Source organism: Amphiura filiformis, chromosome 14, assembly GCF_039555335.1.
Source record: "Amphiura filiformis chromosome 14, Afil_fr2py, whole genome shotgun sequence".
Lineage (NCBI taxonomy): Eukaryota > Metazoa > Echinodermata > Ophiuroidea > Amphilepidida > Amphiuridae > Amphiura > Amphiura filiformis.
In genome coordinates, this window is record NC_092641.1 from 60745440 (window position 1) to 60766007 (window position 20568).

Here is a 20568-nt window from a genome sequence, read left to right on the forward strand (position 1 = left end):
AACTTTGATTGGTACAATCAGTTTATTTCAATGGAAGTAGATGCCTGTGTCAATAAAGGCTGGAGAGACAAGATTATGGAACACCGCTGTTAACACCGGTGTTTTTAATGGTCAAGCGCTCTCTTTAACTGTTAAATGGATTCACATTATTATGATAAAATGCCACTTGATCCGAATGAAAAACTCCACTTTTTCTGTAAAAACGTTGAAAATAAGCCCTTAAATCACAAAAGGTCCGCTTATGAGCATGTCGCACCCCAATGCACCTGTGCGAGGTCGCAGTGTCGCCCTTCCCTCGTATCAATGTCTATCTCCCTATTTTGCTTCCTCCTCTCGCCTAGGCGTAAGTGCATATACACCAAACACAAGTCAATTGAAGCCGTACAATTTACCGCGAATTTAGGACCGTAAAATTTAGACTCTTCTTTTGTCTAGATTAGCACCCAACCTCTCATCTCAAGGTTTTATGTCAAAAATTAACATAACTGACCAAAACGAAAACTGAAATTCACGAGCTTCAAATTATTAGTAACTAACAAAAGGCTAGAATAAAAGATTGGTCACACCTGGAAGGCTACCACTTCAGAATAACAATGACTTACAAAAACGGATACGGAAACAGAAACTGAAAAGATAAAACGACGGTTAGCTAGATTTCGGAGCTCTGCACTTCAAATTCACATAAATTTCAAAGTTTATACACTCAATATATTTAATATAATAGAATACTCATTTTTGTTATAACAAACTGGTACACGAAATATACTAGCTTATTACCTATACAAAAAGGGGATTTATACACATTCACTCAGCAATTTGACATGCCTGGTTTATCGAGCCATTCCCTGTCTGCATAACATGACTACCGCCCTCTATAAGTCAGGGCGCAAATTTGAATAACAATACGCTATTTACATATCAATGCGCCTCATGCTAATTTTTATTGCCGCTTCCAGGAGTTGTTCTATGGCTGCATGATATTAACTGAATGGAAGTTATCTCTTTGGGATCGTGGCAAATAACATAATCGCATAACAATTACTAATCCGTTGTTTATTCCTCTAGTATCACAATTCATAACATTGATCATTTGTTATGTATCACATGTTTTAAAAAGAGTTCAAATACCCCAGGCGTTATCTGTTGTTATGGTGGTCGTCAAGGACTGGCGTTATAATTAGCTAATTAAGCACAGCGCCGCCACTTTTCCTATGGGGATTTTGTACAGGTTTTTCATGAGATCATAAGAAAGTTTGTTTCGTTATTTTCCAGCAATGTTTTGATGTTGAAAAGTTGATTAAAACTGATTAAAGGTATTATAGATGATATTGAAGTAAATAAATAGGTTTCAAGTTAGTATTATTTACTAAAAATTCAACAATATTGTTACTGCGGAAAGACATTTCGTCGGGAAAGTATGTTAATGGCCGGCAATAATGATACTAAAAATGATGTTACTTTCACCATTCACTCCTTGCTCTTCAGGAACTTCTTCATTGTGTTCCACTTGACAGACTTTAGTAGCTTATTTAATCAGTTCTCGGGTTGACGACAAAGACCAAAATAAATCCTTCTTTAGTGATAAATGCGCACTTTTGCGTAATCCAGAGTTTAATTAGTCCAGTGGCCGAATGTATAGCACGTTCGCTATAACTGTATACTATTGAAATTGGACATTGTTCATTGAAATGAAGCTAGTATATGGACAATATAAGTGTGCTCTTTCTTTTATTTTCCACTAGTCACCAGCTAGAAGTTCACACAGCTCTTATGATACTATGCACTCAACCGTGTAGTGTAATCAAAGACTGCGTAGAGTCAATTTATTGCTTGCTTGGAAGCTCTTGGATGAAATTGTGTGCTCAGGTGTATCGAGGTGGAAACTGCATAGATGGGTAATAAGAGAATCGTTAGCCAAAGCTTTCCATTATGTTTGATTCGGAGAGGCAGGTGAGATCTTATTGGACCAGAAATCTAGTCAAATCGACTAGATGTTTTAAGAGTGCAATTTGGCTGATTTCAATTAGTGTTCAACTTTGTGAACACGTTGATGTGCTTTAATTCATAGATCACAGATCATTTCATGTCAGGAGTGTTAACACCGTAACCTTTTATACCAAATCCCAATAGGAGATTTACACTTTATCATGCAACAACTTTGATTATTATTTATCTCTTGATCTAATTTTAAATCTCCTCATACTCATACCAGGGGATTCCCTTCAAGGTTGAAGGTTTGTCCCGATGATGTCATACACTGATTTATAATAGATCTGGAAATTTCCCAGTATAAGAATAAACTTGTCTTATGTGAGTCATGTCTTTGTAAATAATTAAGGCAGTTGCCCTCTTGTATGATGATGTGATTCGTTCGGGTTTCACAAGGTGCTCATCATATGCTCTTGAAAAAGTATTCTAAGGGACGTGGATTTGGCAGTCCTTCACAGAAAATCACATGTTCGTGGGATGTTTAGCCAAAATTGAGTTTGTCTATACTTTTCTATATAGCTAGAATATCCTACCTTTAAAAAAAAAAAAATTTTGATGTCATAGCGACATTGCGAGGGGAATGCTCCCGGGGAATGCTCGTACATGACTGAATAGACGACACCCATAGCTATACATTTGTACCACATAAAGCAGTATGTGACTTTTAATATAGACAAATATAAGGTAATATTAAGTGAAAAAAAGACCAAATCTGAAAAGGGGTATCTTTGAAAGGACCTCGAACATAATATATTTATATATCCAAATATGGCAAATTAATGACCGTTTCTGCTGTTTTATGATAGTAAGCACGACCAAAATATATGTTAAAGGTGTTATGGAAGCCCCGGAAAAATATTTGTTTAGGGCCCATTTTGAAAATTCTTATATGAGTATGATATCCAGCGGTTATACACGTGCTCCCTGGAATATAAGGAATAAACATGGATTTTGTTTCATCTCCTTCGTATATAAATTCCATGGTGTTAGAGCATGCTGACCAGAGCATAATGTGGTGGATCCTGCATCTAATACTCAATGCAGTTGTCTAGCTGAATCTCAGCTGATTCTATGACTGGAAATTTACCATGTGCATAAACCTCATGTACTCGTACATCACGGTCCAAAAGTTTGACACGTTTTATGTTTGGTAAGGTTATTAACACATCGTAAACTGCGTGTAGCCACTGCTGGCTGGTTTCATCTGCATAGCATCTGCCAACTACGAGTGTTTGTAAGGACTGGTGATGACATAGTGACTTCAAACTTTCACCAGAATATGACCCACCTGTCAATACTAATGACGTCACCTTCTTTACATGCTTGCCGATAAGGGTTACTACAGAAGATGTTACCGATGGACTGTGTAATTCAAGGGACTCCACATTAACTAATCTTGGTATGATCTCTCCGAATGCTGCGACCTCAACGTCTACTAATCTCAAGGACAAAATTTTCAGGTTCTCCCATTTCGCAACGGAACTTGATAGAGTAAGCTCGCGGTTACCAAATTCATCAAATGGTCGATCAATTTTTAAACAAGTCAAATTAGCTAAAATTTCAAATGATTCAGTCAGGATATCGTCACCCGCACAAAAATGTGGTAAAAAACATGAATTCAATTCAATTTCTTTCAACTTGGTCATTTTAATCAACTGTTGCATACATGACGATGTTAGTTGAAATCTGCAAAGACATATTTTTTGTAAATTAGAACACTTATCAGCTATATAAGAAAATATTCTTTCATTACGCTGTCCAACGATCTCGGCCCGTTTGAAACCTTGGTGTGCCTTCTTCAGAGTCATCGACACGCCCATCATGCCCGGAGACACTAGGCCCAATCGTTTTAGTTTGGGCGGGAGATATATCTTTCTACCTATGTCATCATCAAGGGTAGTGTTAAACCATTCAACTTTGGAATTACTGAAGTCAAATGTTACTACATTCGGACAGATTTTCGGAAAGTATCGTCGCAGGCATTCCATGATTTCATCGTTTATTACATTGAGATAAATCTCCTGCAACGCCATTCTAGCAAATTGACATATGAATGTTAATACATCACTTGTTTTATTTGGGAATTGCCATCTATTGTGATCATCACACTCACGAAATGTAAACAAATCTTGGCCATGTTTTGCAACAAATCTTCTCAAGTGCCTCCTTTCTGAGTTTGCTTTCACGGGGCCTTTATCTTGGAAATCGATGACTGTCCAAGCGTGAGTATCTCTGATGATGTAGTACCATTTTCTGCATACCCTGCATAATGTTATGGATGAGATTTATATTCACGGATAAAATCTATTACAATAATCAGCAAATGAAAACATATTAAAAACTGATAATCGAAAGTAATGTGTAAAATGTTAAAAGCCAGATGTATCAGTTAAAGTGTTTGCCTAAGAGTATTCGCATTTGAATTTGTTGGAAAAACACTGTATTAAACTCGGCAAATATGCTTATATTTGAAACCTAAAATCAATTTGTATAAGAATGCAAAAATACCCCACATATTTAGTGAATAATTTAAAAAATACAAAAAATACATCCATGTGAACTTTATTTCTCAAAATGACAATTTTTGAAATACAGTGTTTTGCCAAAAAAGGGTCGCGGGCTTGTGGCACTGCCTTCATGTTTTTAGGCCCTGATGGGCTGGGGGACTGGGGGTCCATTACAAAAACATCAAGGCCGCAATCCAGGTAGGGCCGAGGCCAGAAACTCCAATACATAATAGTATCCAATATATAATGGCCCCGCAGGGCAAGAAAGCAAGGTGAATGCATAACCTTGAGTTATCGACAGCCTATTTAATCATTTAAACGTCCATTTACTTTTAGGGACAACCCTTGACCCTATTTTTGTATTTTTAGCCCTTAATTTCCTTAATTCTTCAGGTACTGCCCTCTATCGGCGGCTAATTAATATTTTAAGCTTGATCACTATTGTTTTGAGCGCTAACTGTTTCTTTGTAGCCCACCAGCGGGGCAACATTGAACAGTATTGTTTTTGAGCTGATAGCTTTTTACGGCCCCAAATTTTAAGTTACTAATTTTTATATTCTATAGTGTCAAAAATAAACTGATTATATACGGCAGTTTAGTTGGGAGACGGGAGTCCTGGTTGGTGGGATATTAAGGTAATGATTTCCATCGGGGTGTATGGATTTCAACAGGAATAACCTTTTGTTTAATATAAATGTACCTCATTGCCATAAGCCTGTCATAGAGTGACAAGAAATTGAAAATAATCAGCAACTCGTCGATGTTAAGAACATCAATTTCTGCCATTGTGATGACAAGATGACGATGCAAATCTGAAACAACTAAAGGCAAAGAAGAGATAAAGTTATAATCAAAAACACATGTACGTGTTCCACTCATATTACCATGAATATAAGTGTCAATTATTGGGCTGTAAATGTGGTCCAGGAAGCTGTTCCATGTCAGTTCATTTTGCTTTTGTGTCAGTTGGACAACTGCTTGGTTACTGATATGAGTATTGAGGCAATCATGTGCGCAATTTTGGTTAATTTTGATGGAAATGATTTTAAGATATGACCTTGTGAGAAAGTATAAGTTTCTTTTTTGGCTTAGTGTACATGTAGCTAATTTCTAGAAGTAGATAAATTATATTCTCATATCAAAGTTCTTATTTTGTCTTAAATACATGACCTTTGGTTTAACCACTAGCAGGTTATGTTAGCACATCTATGCTACTAATAAAGGTGCAGAAAAACCGAATTTTGATTTTCTTTCTTCCAATTTTCCGAATGAGCAAAGCACTGAATAAGCTACGAGCAAATTATAAACTCTTGAATGTAAATAGATAAATCCAAGGTGGTTGAAATCATCCAAAGGTAAAGTGCTCAACCAAAAAATGGGAGCTAAATAATTAATTAATTGGACTTGATACCGCTACATTGCTTTACAGAACTGTTTCGTAAGGCCACACGGCCTCACTCCTCAGAAGCACATAACCATAACTCTTGAATGTATGAATGTTTTGCTATGTTACTAGGCCTAAAGCGATCGAATTTGCTATAAAGAAGGACGGATTTTAGTATGGGCTGTAATAAATGCACACCCAAATGAAACCTCCACACTATGACAAACCTACCTACCAAAGCAGTATCTAAATTTGACACTTTCTACCAGTGTAGCAGTATCAGGTTCAAATGACGAGCCCATATATTTTGCAGTGAATGTGTTGAGGCAACGTACAATTTCCTTTTTACAATTGACAATAAAACAACATGGTACTTGCATTTGAAATGCGAGTTATAAATTATTGTTTTGTGCAATCCCTTTATATTTAACTTTACCCACCCGAATACATGCACTTCCTCTTTTAGTCGTCACTAAACATTCGCAAATATAAATTCCATTTTGTTGAGCTCATAAAACTTACCAACAAAACTTGATGAACAACTTGACCGATATATGACATGAATTCTAACACAACTACAGACGCAGAATGTAAAGACTGTAATTTTTGACAGACACTGGTCTTGGTTTACACTACTACATATAATTATTCGCCAGGAAGTGAATGATCTACGTACGTACATGCATCATTGAACCTGAAACAGAATCTGTTATTGGTATTGGTTTTACTTTGTTATGCATGGTTAGTATTCAATGGTAACTTTGAAGTTCAAGGGTTACACTTCCTGATGTGCCAATTTTCCAACATGAATCCCTTGGCAATATTAAACTTCAGGTTGATAATGTGCTCGACATTCTGAAAAATCTAGATGTTACTAACGCCGTAGGACCTGATGGCTTATCTCCGCCTGTCCTAAAGGAATGTGCTAACCAGATTCCATCTCCCCATTGTTATATTTTTAATATGTCAATTGATTCAGGTAATTTACCCAGTGATTGGTTGAAGGCCAACGTAATTCCAGTCTATAAAAATCTGATAAGCAAAAAGTTCGTCCAGCTAGTTCACTTTTATGTATATGCGGCAAGGTAATGGAAAGGGCCATTTATAATGTTATCTTCCCTGAAATAAAGTCCAAGTTATATCATCTTCAGCATGGTTTTATTAAGGGACGGTCAACTACTACTCAACTCCTTTCCGATTTTCATGAGGTCAGTGCTGCTATGGACAATGCTGGGCAAGTCGATATGAGTTATCTTGATTTTTCAAAAGCTTTCGACAGCGTCTCCCACAAACTTCTTTTACACAAAATACAATCATTTGGTATGCATTCCAACCTCCTAAACTGGTTTCGTGCTTACCTTACTGGACGGGAGCAGAGAATGGTTGTTGATGGGGTAAACTCTGACTGGCTCCCTGTCATTTCAGGTGTCCCACAAGGTTCGATCTTGGGACCTTTGCTTTTTGTTCTTTTTATTAATGACTTGCCCAGCGTTGCCAAACATGCAAATGTTGCTCTTTTTGCGGAATGATGATTCCAAGTGTTACAAAAACATTAGCAGTACTTCCGATTGTAAGCTACTGCAATCAGACTTGGATGCCTTGTATAATTGGAGTTTGATGTGGGACCTCAACTTTCATCCCTCAAAATGTCAGGTTATTACCATGTCCAGGCACTTAAATCAAGTTCAATTTGCTTATAAGATGAATGGTATTAACCTTGAGAAAATTGATGCCATTAAAGATCTTGGTGTTAATGTTTCATGCGAACAGTTGGCTTTAATGCACCAGTTAAAGTGACTAAGACTCTTTATGCTGCCCTTGGCATGAGTGACCCTTCAGTATGGTAGCTGTGTTTGGAGTGGGACTTCAAAACAAAATGTCCAGCTTATTGAAAGTGTCCAAAGACGGGCTACCAAATTCATTATGCGCTATCCTGACATGGACTATAAAGAGCGGTTAACCAGTCTTGATCTTCTTCCACTATCATCCAGAAGGGAACTCGGTGATCTTGGCTTTTTTCATAGATGCAAGTTGGGGCAATATGATTTAGATGTAGATAAGTTTGTTGTTTTTAAAAGTAAAAACCAACAGAACTATCCCACCACTAGGCTCTCTGCAGATCCTCTTATGTTATCTTTTCAGAGGTGTAAGACTGAATCCCACAAACAATCATACTTCAACGGCATTGCTCCCTTGTGGAACCAGCTGCCTCTGGAAACCAGATTATCCAATTCCATTTCTTCTTTCAAATATCAGGCTCTGGATTTTTTGAAGTCTCAATTTTATTCCAAATTTGTTCCTTCTGATACCTGCACTTGGGTTTCTACTTACCGATGCCCTAATTGTAGTCCCATTTGAGTAATAAATAAATAAATAAAATAATACATTATTGTATTGTGTCCTCAACCCGAATTGTTTTGTATTTACCTATAGATCAAATAAATGAATAAATAAATAAATAAATAAATAAATAAATAAATAAATAAAGTGTTGACTTATTTGAAAGATTTGTCGAAAACACAGGTAGTTGCAGATATAATTGAAGTCAATGTAAATAAAATGGCACGAAGAGGAAGTAATATCATACACCTTTAATATTATTCATAAATACCCCATGAGGCAATGTTCTAGTACGTTGTCTAATAATGATAATATAAAAATAGCTCAAATAATCTCAGATACTCTCCCTTGTGAGTTGTGTTTGTTCTGAAATGACCATCTTCACAAGGAGTACCTATGAACTGTATATTGTGTAACGTAGAGGGCGTATACAATCACGTCACATTTTTGTTTCAAGGTAAACTATAAAAAAAATCGCAATGGCATCATGGGTTCCCAAGACGTACGGGGAGGGGACACTCAACACAAATGACGATACGGGTACATGGGTATGCTCACCTAGAAAGTTTTTTGGACCACGCAACTCCGAAAGACCCCTGAATTTTACCTAAATAGAGGTCTGAAATACCCTTGATTTTGATCATTTCAGCTCCAAAAGACCCCTAATTTGCTCCTCCATCACATTTCTGGTTTTTTAAAAATAGAAAGCCAATAAAGACCCTTCATTTGGACTGTTCGCAGCTCCAAAAGACACTTTTGCCTGTTCCCTGGTCCTAAAAATACCCCCTGTTACTGGTACGCCGTCAGCTCCCAAACACCCACCACCCGCCATACCCACCAAAAAATCCTCACATAATTATTTGCTATTTCTTACTGTATAAGAGCTCTGTTGCAAAAGCCCTTATATACACCTCTGGCTGAAATTGAGTCATTGGCATAACATTATAGTGTAGGTAAAAATACATAATTTGGTGGTTGCTTGACCTTCATACAATCTTCCCTTCCTTTCAGGTTTGGGAAATCTTTAGGGAATTTCCGGAGATCTGAACTTAAACTTAAAATGAATATATGATTTTAGGAAAGTAATTTTTTGATGTATAATAGTAGCCTTGAATGTTCTTAATCTATTAAAAACAAAAGGACTTGGGGTCACTATGTTTGAAAAAAATCATTGTAATACGCAAAAGTTGTAGCTTCTGACATGCTCAAAAATGGCATTTTGCCGGATTTAATTAAAAATTCACAATTAAAAAAGTAAATAAGATATTTCAATTGTTCTTTCTGATTTTGAAAGTATTAACCAAGTTACATAAAGTAGTGCAAACAAATGGCCTCAAATTTGATTGCAAAGGTGGTCTCTAAAAATGGGGTAACTATATTGTATTGCAAAAACCCTTACATCCACAAAAGGCGCGATATAAAAGAAATAATATTGTACCAAACCTATTCTTTTAGTTTCTATTCATTAACACTTTATCCAAACTCATATTGAATGAAATCGAACAAGCAATACTTGCACAATTAAAAAAGCTGTTTTTTTTCTGAAAAGTCGAAAAGTGGATGTAAGGGCTTTTTCAACAAAGCTCTTCATATAGAGAAATCAGCACAGTAGCAACGACCTGTGAACAGTTGACATTCAGATGACATCATAGCCAATATTAAATATTCTGGTTAGTCTGTCTGGAACCTCCAGAACATCACACAATTATAAGCAGTCTCGAATTACTTACCCTTATTTTAGGCTAAAGACAGGTATGTAGTTAAAATATGGATGGCATTTGAATCGCTTAATAAGGGTTAGGGTTAGCATTATGGAGTATTTCCTCAGTTCTACAGTAAAATTTCACAATTTTGGTCTTGTTTCATAGATAGGGTAGCCGTGTTTTGACCAGAGGTCAAAAGGTCACATGGCCTTGAAAATTACTGCACATCAGATGTCACATGACCTTCTAACCCCTGGTCAAGTCAGAGCTGCTCTAAAATCGTATCTCATATATATTTTTGCTGTTCATATTTATGCAAAAATACCAAAACGATGGCAATTGTCAGGGGTAAAATTGGGTTGATCATGTTGATGCTCCTACCTTAATTGAGCAACTCTTAATACCATAGATATTTACCTACATACCTGTCTATAGAGAACAAAAATGGTAACAAAGTTGAGATTATTTACTACCTGGTGCAGTTTTGGTGGGTTTAAACAAACTACCCAAAGTGTTTAATATTGGCTATGATGTCATCTGAATGTCTATTTATACAGTAAGAAATAGCAAAGAGGTAAGAATTATATAGACCTGGGAATTTCTAGTACAAGAATACATGTCTTATGTCTTTGCAAACAATTACGAGAGTTTCCCTTTTGTGTGATCGAGATGTAGACTTCTTGGTAGTTATGTTAATATAATCAATTAGTCATCTCCTTTTTTTCAACACCAGATGTTCGTGGCATTTTTAGCCAAAATCCAATTTGTTTATATGTTCTTACTCTATCCTGCATCTAATACTCAATGCAGTTATCAAACTGAATCTCAGCTGATTTTATGACTGGAAATTTACCACGTGCATAAATCTCATGTAAATCACGGTCCAAAAGTTTGACACGTTTTATGTTTGGTAAGGTTACTAACACATCGTAAACTGCGTGTAGCCACTGCTGGCTGGTTTCAACTACACTTCTGCTTCTTGCAACTACGAGTGTTTGTAAGGACTCGTGATGACATAGTGACTTCAAACTTTCACCAGAATAAGAGGTAAAATATACCCCACCTGTCATGCCTGTCAATACTAATGACTTCAGCTTCTTTACATGCTTGCCGATAAGGGTTACTACAGAAGATGTTACCGATGGACTGTGTAATTCAAGGGACTCCACGTTCAGTAATCTTGGTACGATCTCTCCAAATGCTTCGTCCCGACTGGTTTCTAAGGACAAAACTCTCAGGTTCTCCCATTTCGCAACGGAACTTAGTAGAATAATCTCGCTAAATACATCATCACGATATCGATGATCAATTGTTAAACAAGTCAAACTAGTTAACCTCCCAACTGATTCAGTCAGGATATCGACACCGACAGAATGAACTCCTAAAAACACGAATTTAATTCGATTTCTCTCAACTTGGTCAATTTAGTCAAATGTTGCATACATGATGATGCTAGCTGAAATCTGCAAAGACATATTTTGCGTAAATTAGAACACTTATCAGCCACATAAGAAAATATTCTTTCATTACGCTCTTCAACGATCTGGAAAACATATTTTAAATCTCCTTGGTGTTCCATCATAGATAATAGAGTCTTCGGAGTCATCGGCACGCCTATACCGGGAGACACTAGGCCCAATCGTTTTAGTTTGGGCGGGAGATATATCCTTCTACCTATGTCATCATCAAGGGTAATATTAAATAATTCAACTTTGGAATTACTGAAGTCAAATGTTTCTACATTAGGACAGGTTTTCGGAAAGTTTTGTCGCAGGAATTCCATAATTTCATCGTTCATTACATTGAGATAAAGCTCATGCAACGTCATTCCAGAAAAGTGACGCAGGAATGTCAATATATCACTTGCTTTGTTTGGAAATTGCCATCTATTGTGATCATCACACCTACGAAATGTAAACAAATCTCGACCATGTTGTGCTACTAATCTTCTCAAGTGTATCCTCTCCGGGTTTTTCAGGGGGCCTTTATCTTGGAAATCGATGACTGTCCAAGCGTGAGTATCTCTGATGATGGAGTACCATTTTCTGCATACCCTGCATAAAGTTATCGATAAAATGAATGAAACAGGAACAAAATGAATTACAGTAACATTATAACAAATAATTGTGTCCGATTTGAGCGCGGACATATTGGAAACTGTTGCTATCAATTTCATAAGAATTGTACAATCAGCGCCCACTCCGAAATTGGGTGACCTTTGTCAGGCAGATGTGAAATATTACGTAACGCAAGGGGATTTGGCTTCAACGAATGGCTGCCTTGTGCTGTTGTGTGATTAGTTTATAATAATCATTGTTTCAAGTTCTTTCTTTTCCTTTCCACTCACTCATCATATCCCTCCCTCTCTTCCTCCCTCCATCATTTCTCCCTCCTTCTTTCTTTTCTTTTCTTTCTTGATTGTTTGCTTCGTTCTAGTTTCCTTGCTTACGTTTTTGTGCCAACTGCCTATCTCCTTAAAATAATGGACATTCGTGGGAAAGCATTTATAGACCTATTGTAACATGTAGACGTAGCGATTGTAGCATTAGAGAGTTTGCGGAATGAAGTTACTGGAACTTTAACGGCAACTTCAAAAATATTGATTGGATTTCTTGCTCAAATTCACTTCAACGCGAACGTCAGATTGGTTTCTGTACCAACAGAGTCTTGTTGCTTAAACTCGGGACATGTGTATCAATGTGCGTTCAAAAGAAGGGCATGTGTAAGAGCTTGTTACCAATTACATCCAAATGTCTCTCTTTTGTTTAGTCAAATGGTTATTAGTCCCACTTCAAGACAAAAGACTCTACCTTAAGAGCTTCGTTTGAGTAAACATGAATGAACTCGCGATACCAATCAACATGGATTATGTCGGGACCTACACCACAATTCGCCATACTGCATTTTAGAAACGCTGGCTGTTAGAATAAGAAAAATTTTAATTGTAATTATTGCACAGGTCACGGCGACCCTGTGACCTTTCCGGAAAAAGCCGAGTGGTAGGTTTTTCAAATAAATATTTTCTGTGTAAAACTGCACCATCAGATAGGTAATGGAATATATGAATATTAACTGTACATCTATCACAACAATTTTGATAACAAATTGCGTCACAATTGATATAGTATAGAAGGTAGAGAATTTATTTCAATCTTATATACGCCATTTTTTTTTTTTTTTTGAATTAGGTGAAAATTAATTCTGTAAAACTGTAATTTTTAATGTAATTTTCACATTAGACCCGACAAAAGATTACCGTTTTGTTGTTATGATAATCTAATCTTTTGATTTCGTAAATAAAATTAGGGTCTAATGTGGATTTAGGATGCAAACTGGAACAATCCAATGCCTTGTCAAAAGCATTTGCCTCAAAATGGAGTTCGGAGCACTTCGTAATACAACTTCCGCCACTGCGGGAAACCAAATGCACACCAGAGCACGTGGCCGATATCAAAATCGATTTTATGTATTGTGTATATAGGCCTATTCATAGGACCCTCCCTCGTATTAATTGTCTCTATGCGCTTGAGAATTCAACAATATAAATAATGGTAGCTTTATTATAATACACATTAATGTTTTATGCAGATGAAATTCCAAAATATGATGTAGTAGGCCTAATGATGTTGCGATTTATTAATATTATATGTTTAAATTTTCACGATGACACTATCAAGTCCTTCGTGGTCGAGCGGTCTAAGGCGCTGGTCATATGCATGGTATACGTGATAGCGGCGCAATGCAGCGTGGGTTCGAGCCCCGCCTCTGCCTAATTAAATTTCCTTCTTTTTTTAAATTTCATATTTAATATGTTAGGGAAATGTGGCTGGGAGAATGTATGTATGGCGAAGAGTGGTGTGGTCGGGACCCAGCGTTAATCTCCTTATCATATTATTTTGAAACTAGCTAGGCCCTATACGTTTCAATTAATATTCTTACGATAGTTATAGGCCTATATATATATAATATTATTTAATAAAGGCTCGTCAGCTTTGTCAATTCCATATTCCAATTTACTTCACAAAGCCTAATGAAATACATATTCTTTATTTCTTTCCCCTCCTTCTGAATCTCTCTTCCCCTCCTGTTTCCCCTTCCCTACATTCTCCTTATTTTCCCCTCCTTCTCCCCTCTATCTGTACTCGCTCTCTCAAACTTGACCCTCCTATAATTACCCACTCACACTCCTGTTTCCCCCTCCCCAGTGCTTTTGTCAGGGTTTTTCTGTTAGGAGGGCGTGGGCCGATTCTCAAAGGGAAACGTTTTTACAAAATGGGCTTAAAATGGCAGAAAAAGGCCTAAAAGCGTAAAATATCACGGCGGCCAGCATCCAAAAGGGAAGGGTCAAGAAGGAAGAGAAGATGTCCCACGGGGAGCCCCCCTTGGCTACCAGCAAAGCACGTCCCTGTCCACTTCCAATGCCCTCCCTCTCCTCCTCCCTCTCTCTCTCTCTAATACCAGGTACAACCTATGACATGTTATGTATAAAAATGTTATGCACCTGCTTTACTCTTCCAGAAGTATCGTACACTGCTGGCTCAAGTAAAACCAGACCATTTTACGGGAACTTAATCCCCTTGGCGTTGAAGTCAAGCCAAAAACTTGGTTCCGCAAGCTGATTTGGTGTACGTCATGAGCACACACAAAATTATATATCAAGTGTGACGTTTGGAACAAAATTTATTTTGATTTAATTCAATCAGTAATTTTCAGCACCATGTAACATGTTTTTTACCCAAACCAAATTAGATTTCCAATAATTGGTCTATTAACTAAACACATCCAAAAAAGAAAGTCTCCGGTAGTTCCATCCCCATTTAATCAGATTCTGATGAGTTTATGGCAAAATGATTTATATAATCATTTTCTATACACTCTCCTTCGAAGATTGATACCAAAGTTGATATCAAAAGTTTAATCATCGTGAGCATAGAAACATTTGTTTGGAAATTCGTGCAATTTTAAAAATGACATAGGGAATTGTATCACGTAGCAGAGCTAGCGTGAGTGCCTAGAATTACGTCGCCTGAATAGGCCGGCAGGTTAAAGGTTTGTCCATGCATGTCAAAATGCAAATCAAATACCCCGCTCTTTCAATTGTGCGCAGGCAAGTGTGCAATGATTCCTGTACGGGCATGCTTCAGGCCACATAATAAGCTGATACCATGCATTGATTTTTGCGTGGTCAATTCGTAATTTGTCATTTTTAAAATTGCACGAATTTCCGAACAACGGCTCCTTTGCTCATGATGATTAAACTTTTGATATCAAATTTGGTACCAATCTTCGCAGGAAAGTGTATAAACAATTAGTATATAAATTATTTTGCCATAAACTCATCCGAATCTGATTAAATGGGGGATGGAACTACTGGAGACTTTCTTTTTTGGCTGTGTTTAGATAATACATAAGTGGTAATTATGTAGTCTATGAGGAAATAGGCAAACTATTGTTCTAAAGTATGACGTATTTCATCATAATTTACGGCACACTATAGATTCTCGCGTTAACTTTAACTTCAAGCGGCTTTAATGGCAGAGTGGTTTTGAATACATAATCCTCTATAATCCTCTAGACGTTAAAGTTAAAGTTAGAGTAACTTCATTCCGCAAGGTCTCTATTGACTTTAAATTTACCTCATTGCCATAAGTTTGTCACAGAATGACAAGAAATTGAAAATAATCAGCAAAACATCGATGTTGAGAACATCAATTTCTGCCATTGTGATGATACACAAGATGAGTATGTAGATCTGAAACAATCAAAGGCAAAGTAAAGAGAAAAAAGTTACAATCGAAATTTATGTATACATAACCATTATAGAATAGCAATGTAATACTTGCAACAAAAGCAGAATAGCTTAATTAAGTCCTAGTGTTTCATTAACTTATTCGGGCCCGCGCCCGACCTTAATCTCTCGCACAGGAGGTGGCGTCGCCCATAAACCCCATTTGAAATTCACACTCCTTGTGTGGAATATTATTAGGCTTATGTCTGCCATAGGGAATTAATGGATTTCAACTGGAATAGCCTAAATTATTTTCAAGTGGATGCATTGTGGCAATATACAGTTTCCATTCTACAATACAATACAATAAAACAACATGGTACTTGCATTTGAAATGCGAGTTATATTGTTTTGTGCAATCCCTTTCATATTCAAATATAACTTTACCCACTCGAATACATATTGTACTTCCTCGTTTAGGCGCAAATTAATAACGTTCGCAAACATAATAAATTCGCTTTTGTTGATCTCAACTTACCAACAAAACTTGATGAAGAACTTGACCGATATATGGTATGAAATGTAACTCAACTATACGATAGACACAGAATTATAAAGACTGTAATATTTAACAGAAACCAGGCCTTCGTTTACAGGAGTATAATTATTCACCAGGAACTTAACAATCTACGTACATGTACACTACGATCTACGTACATGTAGCATTGAACCACATATCCTGGAAGAGAATAATGTGATTGACGTACTGTATTATTAACGGCAATTGCTTAGTTATGCATGATTGGTATTCAATGGTAACGTTGAAGTTCAAGGGTTACATTATTGTATTGTGTCCTTAACCCGAATTGTTTTGTATTTACCTATCGAATAAATAAATAAATAAATAAATAAATAAATAAATAAATAAATAAATAAATAAATAAATAAGTAGATAAATAAATAAATAAATAAATAAATAAATAAACAAATAAATAAATAAATAAATAAATAAATAAATAAAATGTTATGTTGACTTACTTGAAAGGTTTGTCGAAAACACAGATTGTTGCAGATATAATTGAAGTCAATGTAAATAAAATGTTGACTTACTTGAAAGATTTGTCGAAAACACAGGTTGTTGCAAATATAATTGAAGTCAATGTAAATAAAATGGCACGAAGAGGAAGTAATACATACACCTTTAATATTATTCATAAATACCACATGAGGCAATGTTCTAGTACGTTGTCGAATAATGATAATATACAAATAGTACTACAATTTAAATTTTCCAAGCAAGTTTTTCGAATTAAATAGTTCAAATACGCTCAGATACTCTCTGTTGTGAGTTGTGTTTGTTCTGAAATGATATCTCCTCAAGGAATACATATGAACTGTACTGTGTGTAACGTAGAGGGCGTATACAATCACGTCACAATTTTGTTTCAAGGTAAACTATAAACAAATCGCAATAGCATCATTATTATGTTCCCAAGACGTCCGGGGGGGCACTCAGCACAATTGACGATACAGGTATGCTCACCCGGAAAGACCCTTGTTGTTTTTTGGACCATGCAGCTCCAAACGACCCTTGACTTTGATCATTTCAGCTCTAAAGACTCCTAATTTGCTCAATCATCATCATCTGGGATTTTTTCAGGTGAATTTTAATTCTATAAACTGTACATTTGTGTGCAATTGAGGGCGCTATTTACATATACTTTAAATTTAAATTAGCCAAATTCGCGGTGCCCCACTACACGCCACTATGGAATACAGCCGACGAATTTAGACCATTAATGTTTGTCCATTTATGTGGAAGTCAATATTGACGTCGTTTTGAGACTAAACTACTACCAATCCAGTATGCCAGTGTCTGTGACGGATGTACTCAGATACTATTGTACTTAATATGTGTTATATATCTGACTCACGGAACCTCCACGCCATGACAAACCTACCAACGAAGTGTCTACGAAGTGTACCCCCTATGGAAGACACGACCTTAATCTCCCACACAGGAGTTGAAGATATTAAATGGAGTCGCCCATTTAGGTAACCCCATTTGATATTCACACTCTTTGTGTGGAATATTAGGGTTATATATTCCATAGGGGGTTAATGGATTTCAACTGGAATAACCCAAATTATTTTCCAGTGAATGCATTGTGGCAATATACAATGTCCTTTTTAGGTAAATAATTATTTTTCCCTGCAATGAATCACGTCCTAATACTTCCTTTTTTGAGCGACGGGCGATTGGTATTTCACCAATAGGGTAGCTCGCTTTTCCGAACGCAAGAAAAGGAGCCATATCTGATTGGCTAGAAACCGATCGCTAGATCGCTCAGTGATATAGTACAAACTCAGATGTAAAGACTTCAATATTGACGCAGATAAAGAAAGTTGTATAGTGGTTCACTATGCTGCATTGTATTATAGACTTGTGATTTCATATTCTATAGCCAGAGAAATAAGTGGTGTACGGCAAGTGGGTCTGAGCTGAATGGGCTATGCTTGTTCTTTTCATATAATTATATTCTCAAACAGTTGAATATATCATATTATTATGGCACGATTTAAAAACATTTCGGTGAAAATGCAGTTAAATGTATGTGTTAAAAGAAAACGGCAATCGCAGCTGAGTGTATTGAACTTCCAGTTAGTGTATTGAAACATAACCTGAATTTTACCTGACAACAAATCGAATTACTAGCATGCGCAGATCGTAAAAACGTGTATGAATGGAAACGCTGCGGTATCTCATATCGGTCAAGTGATATGCTTAGCCTGAACCGCTCGGCCTATCTCGAACAAAATCGCCATGCGTAGCTGTTGAAGAACGAGTAGATTCGCCGTACTATCACGGCAATTTTTGCCACGAAGATATAGGGATGATGACGCTGTGTGGTACTTGCATTTGAAATGCGAGTTATATTGTTTTGTGCAATCCCTTCATATTTAAATATAACTTTACCCGCTCGAATACATGTACTTCCTCTTTAGGCGCCACTTAATAACATTCGCAAACATAAATTCCATTTTGTTGAGCTTGTAAAACTTACCAACAAAACTTGATGAAGAACTTGACCGATATATGGTATGAAATCTAACTCAACTTTACGATAGACACAGAATGTAAAGACTGTGACATTTAACAGACACCAGACCTTCGTTTACAGTAGTAAATTATCCACCAGGAACTTAACGATATATACATGTATATTACGATCTACGTACATGTAGCATTGAACCACATATCCTGGAACAGAATCTGTGATTGAACGCACTGTATTAATATTATTAATTGCTTAGTCATGTTAGTTATGCTTAGTTATTACTTAGTTATGCATGATTGGTATTCAATGGTAACTTTGAAGTTCAAAGGTTACACTGTTGTATTGTGTCCTTGACACGAATTGCTTTGTATGCACCTATAGAGAAGATAAATAAATAAATAAGTAAATCAATCAATCAATCAATCAATCAATCAATCAATCAATCAATCAATCAATTAAATAAATAAATAAATAAATAAATAAATAAATAAATAAATAAATAAATAAATAAATAAATAAATAAATAAATTAATAATATTAATTATTTAATAAATAAATGAAATGTTGACTTACTTGAAAGATTTGTCGAAAACACAGGTTGTTGCATATATAATTGAAGTCAATGTAAATAAAATGGCACGAAGAGGAAGTAATTCCATACACCTTTAATAATATACATAAATTCCCTATGAGGCAATGTTCTAGTAATAGCACTACAATTTAAATTTTCCAAGCAAGTCTTTCGAATTAAATAGCTCAAATAAGCTCAGATACTAACTCTTGTGAGTTGTGTTTGTTTCAAGGTCAACTATAAAAAATCGGAATGGCATCATATATGTTCCCAAGACGTCGGGGGGGCACTCAGCACAATTGACGATACAGGTATGCTCACCCGGAAAGACCCTTGTTGTTTTTTGGACCATGCAGCTCCAAACAACCCTTGACTTTGATCATTTCAGCTCTAAAGACTCCTAATTTGCTCAATCATCATCATCTGGGATTTTTTCAGGTGATTTTTTCAGGTGATATCTCCTTTTACCGGTACGCCGTCAGCTCCCAAAGACCCACAACCTCAAAATTCCGGGGGACCATACCCACCAACAATATATGATGTGCCACCCCAAGACATTTTGATATAAGCCAAAACCTAGTCGATAATTTCTTTTGTTTTAAAGTTTGGAATGCAGACTGATTAGTGTCACTCCCAACCGAAGTGCAAACATAAACCCTAACTATTGCTCAGTACAGACACTAGGAAAAACAATCAGACGGACCAGTGTATACTATAAATAATTTACAAGTTATTTATTCAATAATAATAATAATAATAATTCGTTGAGTTTCTTTTCTCCATCAATAATAATAATAATAAAAACAATACAGAGTTATACAAGAAAACTTGTTACCGGATTATATAACCTTATGATAATGATCTAATTAAATCACAATGACTCCCTAATACAATGACATGGATTACTTAATTAATTCATGAACATTCCAAACATACTGTTGTTCCAAAAATTCAAATCCCAATTATTTTCAAAGTACAAATAGGATCTTTGCTGAATAATCAACTATAAAATATTACAAGTCCAAACGTGAATTTTGATGAAAAATCAATCTTAGGAATATTCTAAGTCCAAACGTGAATTTTGATGAAAAATTGTAAACACCAAGATTATTTTTAAAGTACTTCCTTAGCATACTACATTTTTAACAATGTTGATAAAAAAAACCAAACTTAATTTACTTGTGCACATTTGCGATAATTAGCGATGGATTTCGTAGATCACTGAAGTTATTTCTGCGAGTTATATTTTGCAAAGTTCCATACCTGTGGTGAAGAATCTTTTATAAT

General features: G+C 36.0%; 1 protein-coding gene and 1 long non-coding RNA gene across 4 annotated transcripts; both read right to left on the bottom strand.

Moving 5' to 3' along the window:
- Positions 1-2970: 2970 nt before the first annotated feature.
- LOC140170402 (uncharacterized) lies at positions 2971-6516 on the bottom strand. Its single transcript, XM_072193776.1, has 3 exons — positions 6403-6516; positions 5197-5317; positions 2971-4251 (listed from the first exon to the last, which is right to left on the bottom strand). The coding sequence occupies exons 2-3, from the start codon at positions 5280-5282 to the stop codon at positions 3018-3020; spliced, it is 1320 nt and encodes a 439-aa protein (XP_072049877.1). The 5' UTR covers positions 5283-5317; positions 6403-6516; the 3' UTR covers positions 2971-3017.
- Positions 6517-8787: 2271 nt separating this feature from the next.
- LOC140170403 (uncharacterized) lies at positions 8788-19070 on the bottom strand. Of its 3 annotated transcripts, none has more exons than XR_011861540.1 (3): positions 18717-19070; positions 15560-15675; positions 8788-11977 (listed from the first exon to the last, which is right to left on the bottom strand). It is a non-coding gene; the product is annotated as an uncharacterized lncRNA (long non-coding RNA). The 3 variants fall into 3 exon arrangements; XR_011861539.1 differs by lacking the exon at positions 18717-19070 and adding an exon at positions 16762-17798; XR_011861538.1 differs by lacking the exon at positions 18717-19070 and adding an exon at positions 16190-16421.
- Between the last annotated feature and the right edge of the window lie 1498 nt (positions 19071-20568).